The 11,044-nt window shown below is 45.1% G+C and overlaps 1 protein-coding gene across 3 annotated transcripts in view; it reads left to right on the top strand.

Annotated features, from left to right (window-relative positions):
• STAM (signal transducing adaptor molecule) overlaps positions 1–11,044 on the top strand; it is a 67,018-nt gene that overhangs the window by 38,191 nt on the left and 17,783 nt on the right. For all 3 annotated transcript variants that reach the window (XM_088478606.1, XM_088478605.1, XM_088478607.1), the window contains exons 2-4: positions 213–297; positions 5,034–5,109; positions 8,347–8,442. In XM_088478606.1, coding sequence (XP_088334732.1) covers positions 5,059–5,109; positions 8,347–8,442 — 147 coding nt within the window. In that variant the 5' untranslated portion in view covers positions 213–297; positions 5,034–5,058. The remainder of the gene's footprint in view (positions 1–212; positions 298–5,033; positions 5,110–8,346; positions 8,443–11,044) is intronic.

Genomic DNA, 11,044 nt, shown 5'->3' with positions numbered 1-11,044 from the left:
ATTGTCAACCTTTTTACTGTCTATCTATAGATCGGAACCCCAATATAAAACCAATCTAAATTTTTAAATGTTATTATTAGTTATTTTATTTTATTACGACTTGTATTTTAGGTTCAGTGGTTTAATAAAAAACTATTAACTACTTCTCAGGCTGGTTGCTGGAAGTCTGAAAAATTAGAGTAAAATTAATTATTTGTGTTTTTCTATGATAGAGAAAGCAACAAGTGAGCTGAACACAGCGGAGGACTGGAGTCTTATCCTGGACCTCTGTGATAAAGTTGGACAGTCACGCACAGGGTAAGAGTGAGATTAATTAGCTGATGCTCCAAAATTTATGGAATTAATTTGTTTGCAAATTACTTTTGAGATGCAGACCTGATTAGGTGGATTAGAAACACTGATAATGTTTGTCCTTCATAGGTGCCTACACACTTGGCGATATTTTACCCGATCTGGCCGATTCCAACGCATCGGAACGACATATAAAATAGGCCCAAATCGTCCCCACTCACGATTGCGATGCGCGTCCCCGCTGATCGTACGTCACATCTTCAGATCTGCCGTGCTGTAGGGCAGATCTGCCAATCTGGGACACAATGCACTTAAAAAAGTCTGGATGCACGATAGATCCTTTGTAAATTGGACACTTTAACACCAAATCGTGTGCAGAGCTGCCGGGGAGGAATTTCAAGGGAAATCGTACACATCGTGGGATCGTGTGCAGATCGCCAAGTGCGTAGGCACCTTATGACTCCTGATCTTCTAGAATCAGGGTTTAACATTTGTTGTAGCAACTAATTGTACTGTGGGATTCAATGTTACTTACCTGGCGTAAGCTGGGTACACATCATACTATATATCGTTCGATATATTGTCCCGACGTGGATCGGAACGTTAAATCGTACACATTGTATAGTGTGTATGCCCCATCTGTCGCTCCCGGCCATCGTTCATTTAATCGCCTCATTGGATGTGCTGCACGTCCAATGGGACGATTATATGAACGTCGCTGTAACGATACATGTAACGCAGCATGTAACTTTACATGGCGCCATTGTGCGATGGATCGTGTACGTTGTATGGCACGCAGTGTACTGTTACATTGTTCACCGCATCCCTGGTTCACACTATTGTGAGGACTGTACCCATTTTAAGGGGGAGATTTTTTTTTTTTTTTAAACCTTCTAAAGAGGTGTTACGACTAGCAACCAATCAGATTCTAGCTATCAATTTATAAAATGTACTAGACAAATGAAAGCTAGTATATGATTGGTTGCTATGTACAACGCCTAGACCTCTCCTTTTTAGAAGGTTTGATAAATCTCCAATCTACCAACTAGGCCGACGGATCTACACACTTGCCAATTGTACGCCCGATGCATCGAGCCTGATGTCACAATTGGTCAGGCATTTAAGTTTGCCCGCCCAGTTGAGCTGCCACTCGCCACCGGGTCGGCCGTACACGCCAGCAGATGAAACTCTATATCTGCAAGATATATCTTCATCTGCTGTGCTGCACAGTAGATCAGATATGTCTGAATGATGTCATTCACAGACATATCCGCCGTACACACCAGCAGATGCACTATAGATACAGTCAGGTCCATAAATATTGGGACATTGACAGAATTTTCATATTTTGTCCTCTATTCACCACCACAATGGCTTTGAAATGAAACAAACAAGATGTGATTTAACTGCAGACTTTCAGATTTAATTTGAGGGTAATTACATCCAAATCAGGTGAACGGTGTAGGAATTACAACGGTTTCTATATGTGCCTCCCACTTTTTAAGGGGCCAAAAGTAATGGGACAAACTAAACAATCCTAAATCTAACTTTCACTTTTTAATACTTTGTTGCAAATCCTTTGCAGGCAATTACAGCCTGAAGTCTGGAACGCATAGACATCACCAGACGCTGGGTTTCATCCCTGGTGATGCTCTGCCAGGCCTCTACTGCAAATGTCTTCAGTTCCTGCTTGTTCTTGGGGCATTTTCCCTTCAGTTTTGTCTTCATCAAGTGAAATGCATGCTCAACTGGATTCAGGTCAGGGTATTGATTTGGCCATTGCATTTCATTCCACTTTTTAGCCTTAAAAAACTCTTTGGTTGCTTTTGCAGTATGCTTCGTGTCCATCTGCACTGTGAAGCGCTGTCCAATGAGTTCTGAAGCATTTGACTGAATATGAGCATATAATATTGCCCGAAACACTTCAGAATTCATTCTGCTGCTTTTGTCAGCAGTCACATCATCAATAAATACAAGGAAACCAGTTCCATTGGCAGCCATACATGCCCACGCCATGACACTACCACCACCATGCTTCACTGATGAGGTGGTATGTTTTGGATAATGAGCAGTTCCTTTCCTTCTCTTCCCATCACTCTGGTACAAGTTGATCTTTGTCTCATCTGTCCATAGGATGTTGTTCCAGAACTGTAATGGCTTTTTTAGATGTTGTTTGGCAAACTCTAATCTGGTCTTCCTGTTTTTGTGGCTCACCAATGGTTTGCATCTTGTGGTGAACCCTCTATATTCACTCTTGTGAAGTCTTCTCTTGATTGTTGACTTTGACACATATACATCTACCTCCTGGAGAGTGTTCTTGATTTGGCCAACTGTTGTGAAGCGGTTTTTCTTCACCAGGGAAATAATTATTTTGTCATCCACCACAGTTGTTTTCCGTGGTCTTCCGGGTCTTTTGGTGTTGCTGAGCTCTCCGGTGCATTCTTTCTTTTTAAGAATGTTCCAAACAGTTTATTTGGCCACACCTAATGTTTTTGCTATCTCTCTGATGGGTTTCTTTTGATTTTTCAGCCTAATGATGGCTTGCTTCACTGATAGTGACAGCTCTTTGGAGAGTTGACAGCAACTGATTCCAAATTCAAATGTCACACCTAGAATCAACTCCAGACCTTTTACCTGCTTAAATGATAATGAAATAACGAGGGAATAGCCCACACCTGTCCATGAAATAGCTTTTGAGTTGATAGTCCCATTACTTTTGGCCCCTTAAAAAGTGGGAAGCACATATTGAAACTGTTGTAATTCCTACACCGTTCACCCGATTTGGATGTAATTACCCTCAAATTAAATCTAAAAGTCTGCAGTTAAAGCACATCTTGTTTGTTTCATTTCAAAACCATTGTGTTGGTGAATAGAGGCCAAAATCTGAAAATTCTGTCAATGTCCCAATATTTATGGACCTGACTGTATATCGCCCATTCATTGGGTTCAGTGTGTACCCTACTTTAGTGACTTTGAATGAAGATATAAATGTATCATTAGGTCACTATATTTATTAATTGTAGGGTGCAGTAATTACTCTAATTCAAGAAAAGGGAAGGGGACAGGGGGATTGTTGAAACCGCACAAGACTAAAGTGTCAATTGATAGAAATATTCAGTATAATAGTCAAAGTAGTCATCGGAGCCTCATCCGATGTGAACAAGCTCTCTATGTGAAACGCGCGTCATCAGCCAGCGCCAGGACTCCGGGCTTCACAGGGCGCCCATGTGACCCGGCTTCCGACGGCAGCAAGGTTACCTAGCGGGACGCTGTTCCCGATCATCCCTCCCCTGCCAGACTTGTATACCAGGCTACCAGGTAATTCCATCGGCCCCCTCATCCCGCTGTCACCGGTTATACCGCCCTGCGCTGCATAACCTGCAACAGGGGGATACCGGTGTCAGCTGGGAAAGTAGGAACCGACGATTCTCTTTGTGTCTTATTGTTTTACCCTACACCCAGGAGGTCTCCATCTCCCTCTGATCCGTTCAATACCCACTAGGGTAAACGGAAACGGGGGTGAGTGGTCTTCCCCCAACAGGGTGGGGGGTCTTTTCATAATATAATTTACCTGGATTGGTCCCATATATTATTATCTACAAATACCCTATATTTTTAACTGCCTCCAGATTACGATCTACAATGTATTTAATGTGGATATAAATGACATATGCCATCAAGTGCTATATTCTTTAATTGATCTAATATTGGACACTGTTGATTGTGGTTTTCTGAGCAGGGGTTAATTATGTGGATTTAAACATTATTGCTATACACAAATAAGAATAGATATATGGATGGAATGGTATATACCATCAACTACCTGGTTCTGTATATACATTTATTTTGGATATCTTTGCTTGTACTATATGCAAATACTCTGACATGGGTTAATTATGAGGATGTGGGTAACCCTGCTATGTTTAATTTATACCTGTAACGGGACTGTTACCTATATTTCAAGGAATGATAATATAAATTGGTCCTTTGACTGATATATTTCACTTTTTATAATTTCTCTTGTTCAATATAAGGTCTATTAACATTGATGAAATAACCAATTATGTATTTAGTAAACTAGCTGATATAGCACAATTGAATGGAGTAATAATAGACCTATATAGATTATATTAATTGTTTTGAGCCAGTTTAACAATCAACACTCCTGAAGGGAGTAAATTATTTGCAGCACTATAAGCTGAGTAAGTTATCTGCAGCATTATATGCTTTGATTGCGAGCAGATTTTTTGTATATATGTCTTTTGTTGTGTTTGTTTGTCCAATAATTAAAAGTTAAGTTTTATACTGTACTGATATTTAATGTACTAATTATTAGGTAACAAGAGTGCATCAAAAAAGGAAATTTCTTTTTTTCGCAGTAATTACTCTGCCAGGCACGGTAATCGTCCAGCTAGCTATTTCTCTAATTCTTTTGCTCTATGTCTGCGGTGTCCTTATTCCTGAATAGGCGAGAGACATGGGGTAGATGGTGGAAAGAAAAAGCGTTATTACTTATGGAGGGGTTTCTATTAATATTCCTTCATATTCATAAAAAGAGCTTACTTGAAGTTCCTGTACCTGCCAAAATAAAATGGGGTCCTAAAGCTGTGAGATTGTTTCCCACACTTAGCTGGTACATAGACATACTGTAGAATGTATTGTGTAAAAACTCTTTATAGAAGTGCAGAAGTACCGATCTGAGATGAAACCTGATTTCAGTGTTTGTTTTTGTTCCTTTTTAGGCCTAAAGATTGTCTCCGCTCGATTATGAAGAGAGTGAACCATAAAGACCCACATGTAGCAATGCAGGCGCTGACAGTGAGTCTTTCTGTGATGTTATATGTGGTTTTAGCAGACAGCTCTGAAATAACGCTGTTAGCAATCATAGCTTGTATGGGATAGAGGAAGGGCACATTAAGAGAACTGTAGCTGCAGCATACTGCCATACATGTATAAATCTCCTGCACTGTAAGGAAACATACAGGATGTGCAGGAGGATTTACTCACCAACCGCTGCATTGTAGCAGTTCCTATACAGATTCAGACTCCGTCGCACATGCAGAGTCGCATGGCACCTGCCGCGACGAGAGTGGCTGTTTGGCGTGACTGCAGCAATAGTGGATGAAGATACACCCGTAGTTCAGATACTGGAATAAGCATAATGAACTTTTCCAGCAGGCGACAATCTAAAGAAAATCATTGTTGTTTTCTCCTATTACATAGAGAAATCTGTCCGTAGAATTAATCTCTGCATATTATAATGCATTTTAAAATGCGCCAATTACCTAGCTAGTGGAGGCAGCCATTTTGTGTGCCCAACCAATATTTGTGAGCATTCTGTTATACCCCTTTTACACCAAACAAATAACCCGGGTTATTGCCAGATCGATCCGGGTTGAGGCTCTTTGTGAACGGCTCCCAACAAAAAAACCCGGGTCGATTTACCGGGCAATCTTACTCGAGTTGAAAGCAGGGTTGAAAACGGGTTGTTCCCGGGTCATGAGGCAGTGTAAACGGGTGCTACCCTGATTATTTGACCCAGCTAGCTCCGAAAGATGCTGATTGGAGCTTCTGGGGCACCGGCAGATGATGTAATTTGTTAGTGCCCTGCAGAGAGAGACGCACATGAAGCCATCGCTTGTCTGCCTAACCTCCTGCACCGCAGCAGCCTGACCAGCAGCCACAAAAGCAGGCAGGCACACAGCCTGCCATAGCCAGAACTGCAGCCTGCACCACAGCCTGACCAGCAGCCACAAACGCAGGCTGATACACAGCCTGCCACAGCCAGAACTGCAGCCTGACCAGCAGCCACAAACACAGGCTGATACACAGCCTGCCACAGCCAGAACTGCAGCCTGACCAGCAGCCACAAATGCAGGCTGATACACAGCCTGCCACAGCCAGAACTGCAGCCTGCACCACAGCCTGACCAGCAGCCACAAACACAGGCTGATACACAGCCTGCCACAGCCAGAACTGCAGCCTGCACCACAGCCTGACCAGCAGCCACAAACACAGGCTGATACACAGCCTGCCACAGCCAGAACTGCAGCCTGACCAGCAGCCACAAATGCAGGCTGATACACAGCCTGCCACAACCAGAACTGCAGCCTGACCAGCAGCCACAAACACAGGCTGATACACAGCCTGCCACAGCCAGAACTGCAGCCTGCACCACAGCCTGACCAGCAGCCACAAATGCAGGCTGATACACAGCCTGCCACAGCCAGAACTGCAGCCTGCACCACAGCCTGACCAGCAGCCACAAACACAGGCTGATACACAGCCTGCCACAGCCAGAACTGCAGCCTGCACCACAGCCTGACCAGCAGCCACAAATGCAGGCTGATACACAGCCTGCCACAGCCAGAACTGCAGCCTGACCAGCAGCCACAAATGCAGGCTGATACACAGCCTGCCACAGCCAGAACTGCAGCCTGCACCACAGCCTGACCAGCAGCCACAAACACAGGCTGATACACAGCCTGCCACAGCCAGAACTGCAGCCTGCACCACAGCCTGACCAGCAGCCACAAACACAGGCTGATACACAGCCTGCCACAGCCAGAACTGCAGCCTGCACCACAGCCTGACCAGCAGCCACAAATGCAGGCTGATACACAGCCTGCCACAGCCAGAACTGCAGCCTGCACCACAGCCTGACCAGCAGCCACAAACGCAGGCTGATACACAGCTTGCCACAGCCAGAACTGCAGCCTGCACCACAGCCTGACCAGCAGCCACAAACACAGGCTGATACACAGCCTGCCACAGCCAGAACTGCAGCCTGCACCACAGCCTGACCAGCAGCCACAAATGCAGGCTGATACACAGCCTGCCACAGCCAGAACTGCAGCCTGCACCACAGCCTGACCAGCAGCCACAAATGCAGGCTGATACACAGCCTGCCACAGCCAGAACTGCAGCCTGCACCACAGCCTGACCAGCAGCCACAAACACAGGCTGATACACAGCCTGCCACAGCCAGAACTGCAACCTGCACCACAGCCTGACCAGCAGCCACAAATGCAGGCTGATACACAGCCTGCCACAGCCAGAACTGCAGCCTGCACCACAGCCTGACCAGCAGCCACAAATGCAGGCTGATACACAGCCTGCCACAGCCAGAACTGCAGCCTGCACCACAGCCTGACCAGCAGCCACAAACGCAGGCTGATACACAGCCTGCCACAGCCAGAACTGCAGCCTGCACCACAGCCTGACCAGCAGCCACAAACACAGGCTGATACACAGCCTGCCACAGCCAGAACTGCAGCCTGCACCACAGCCTGACCAGCAGCCACAAATGCAGGCTGATACACAGCCTGCCACAGCCAGAACTGCAGCCTGCACCACAGCAGCCTGACCAGCAGCCATAAACGTAGGCTGATACACAGCCTGCCACAGCCAGAACAGCAACCTGTAGCAATGCTGTAAGCAGTCCCCACCCCTCTCTTTTGTTGCCTTTTGTGACCATCTTTGTCAGACCTTAAAACAGACCATTTTTAATGACTTCTATAGAGAAAAGCAGGGATTACCCGGGTTCAGTGTAAACGGGGCAAACCCGGGAATAACCCGGGTCGAGTTGCAGTGTAAACGGGGTCTGAAGCCGAGTTCGACCTGGGATTGACCAGTGTTCAAATTCCAGGGTCGGACCCGGGATTTTGGTGTAAAAGGGTAGTGAGTACAATAGCAACACAACAGTCACACTCAGTCATGTCACTGGTCCCTAATGACTAGTTTGGCTGCTATTCCTGGCTCAGCCCTCAAAATGGCTGCTTCCACTGGGTGTTGCCAAAATGATCTTTCCTGAGGTAGGATGTACTGAGACTTGTGGGACGAACTGTCTGAAATTTTGCAGCACTCATCAACAAATGATTATGTATAAGGTACAGCTGATTTGATAATCAAGGAAAAGCATTTTTTTTTTGTAGGGGGACTTAAACCTTTTAGATAGAATGCATTTTCTTGTAATAGTTTGATTTATCTGCCCACATTACTCAATCAGATATTAGTTCTGTGTTGTATTATTACAAGGTTTTTTTTGTATTTCAGCTGTTGGGTGCTTGTGTGTCAAACTGTGGGAAGATATTTCACTTAGAAGTGTGCTCAAGAGACTTTGCCAGTGAAGTTAGCAGTGTTCTAAATAAGGTAAGTCTGTGGCATTTAGGAACCCATCACCCTTCCGTGTTTGTAAACTAAAGCACAATACACTTCATATTTTATAATTGCTGGATGGAACTCTTGAGTCCGGTAAAATCTGTGTATTTAGCAGAACTATTTATAATGACAGTTTCTTTTAATATTATATTAATACATATTTAGTGAAACTTACGGCTACTGCGCTAGCAGTGCTGCTCTGGGAAGCCTATTTGTTTTAATGATCTGTATTAACATCTCGCAGAAAGCAATGTGAAGGCATCCATAGAGTGCCATAAAACACTGACCCCCAGTGGTCATATTATAGAACATAATGTGCCTGATTCTGAAGCAGCAGCGACTCTGGACGCAGGTTGTACAACAGGGAAAGACTTTTAGAGGTATTTGCATAAAGTTGCAGAAGCGATAGCGGCAAATGACTCACACACACATAGGCTCTGCAGCGTCTAACTCTGAATCAGGAGCTTCAGATGTTTAATTCACCAATTTATAAACCACAAGAGCTTTTATTTATTTGTGTGCTTTATTACAGCATTTTCGTAGCAGAGTTCATAGGCAAACACATGGCTGCAAATTGGTGATGAAGTATCTTACTGTATGGAATTAGGGCGTAATTATCGGGAAATTACTGTGTGTGGGGAAAATAAATGATGCTGGGAATAAACTGCAGCAGGTGTGTCGGATTTACCACTATCCCAAGAAACAGTGAGATTGCGGTGATGAGCAGATCCCATTGCACCTTCAACATTCCCGAGCATCAGAATCCTCCCTAGTGCCGGGGGACCATTTTTGAGGCCCCCCCCAACCACACACTTCTGATTAACCGGATTGATTTTGCATGAATTAGAAGATCACAGGGCTGGTGCTTTAACATGCCACCTAGGCGGGGAGAGTCTCTCCTGCTTGGGTGTGTTGGGGTGTAATGGTGTCCACTGGATTTGGGGGCACAGATCAGAGATCTTATTGTTTCTTTCCATCAATAAATTTTTATTGAATATCTTGCAAAATGTTTATAGGGGTACAGAATAAAGAAAAGGGAAACCACAAATAAAATAAAATACAAGGGGGGGGAGTTGACAGAGAATTGACATTCGTAGACATTAAACAAAACAACCCTAAATATAAAAGTGCATAATATATTAGGTGCTGTGATCCTACTGTGGAAGCTCATTAAGATCAAAGGGAGAAGGACTCTGCGGGTTTGGGGACGATAAGGACACAGCCACACCTCCTCCGTTCGTAACATACAAATACCAGGGATTCTACTTCGTAGAGGAAGACTAAGCGGCCACAGAATAAGTGACCTCTCTCGTCTCCATCTCAAAATCGAATTGTGTTTTTGTTACAACCTTAGCAAACGGAGGAGGAGAAGGGGACTTCCAGTGCTGGGCTATAGTGGCTTTAGCGGATATCAGTATATGGCCAAGAACATACCGGTCAGGTTTAGGAACAGAATTTGGATACCAATGGAGAAGAGCAAGGGAGGGGTCTAGGGTCAATTGGAGAGATCTTATTGTTTCAAGGGGTGGTGAAATTGTATTCAACCACAGCTTAGACCATCTACAGTATCACCAAAACCTGTCCCATTGTAACCATTTCTAGACAAAGTGAAGCCACGGGATAAAATTGCCTTTTGGTGGTCCCCCCAAAAAAACAAGAAGTTAGATTCACACACTATCCTCCCTACACCCTGTATTATATTCTTTACTATTTGCACTAAAATCCACGCACTTGAATTGCCACCAAATATTACATGTATCCTCTTATATCCATCTCCAAATTGTGTTCTTTATCATGCAAAACCACTGCACGCCACCTTCCTTTTTCTGTACGTCCTCCATTCCCGTATCTTTCCACTTCCGCTCCCTCCTGACAGAGCCGCCATCATGGAGCCCAGTCCAAGTGAATCATGCAGGCCCCACACATGACCACCCCAATTTCCCCATTCCCCAAGTCTCGGTCGGTGCAAAGGTGTATTGTGGAGCGCTGAATGATGTAACAAAAGAGGGTGTGCTCTCCTGCCATCCTTAGGCTCAATTATGAGGCGCTGAACATGGTTGTACTTCTGTTCGTCCACTCCTCTTTTGAACAGCTGTCACCAGCACTAATTTTGTCTACAACACCCGGAAGAGGAGAATGAGGTGACAAAGGTGGAGAACTAAAGTGATAAGGGGGTCATAGTCTCATGTGGGGAGTGGAGGTGGGTGAAAGGCCTAAGTGGGGAGTGGAGTGGGGACAGAGTCACACTTGTGGAGCAAAAGGGGTGGCCAGAGGCACACGTGATGAGTGGAGGGGGCCAGAGGCACTCGTGGGGAGTGGAGGGAGGGCATCGGTACATGGGGGGGGAAAGGCAAACGTGGGTGGGACAGAGGCACTGTAGACAAAGAGAGTGGGAAACAGAGGCACACACATTGTTTGGGGGAGGAGTAGACTCTGGATGAGATCCCTTTGCTGACCTCTACTGCCTTGACTGTGCTTTCCACAAGAGGCCCGATCAGAGGTGGGAGAGTATTGGAAGGGGCAGTAGCACATATTGAAGGTTAGATGCTGTGCTGCTGCCTGTATAAGACAGGGCCCCCTGAGCGAAGGTGGA

This window comes from Taudactylus pleione, unplaced genomic scaffold, assembly GCF_031769625.1.
Source record: "Taudactylus pleione unplaced genomic scaffold, aTauple2 ptg000216l, whole genome shotgun sequence".
In the NCBI taxonomy this organism is placed as follows: Eukaryota; Metazoa; Chordata; class Amphibia; order Anura; family Myobatrachidae; genus Taudactylus; species Taudactylus pleione.
The sequence above is the reverse complement of the archived record's forward strand: the minus strand, read 5'-3'. Positions and strand labels throughout refer to the sequence as shown.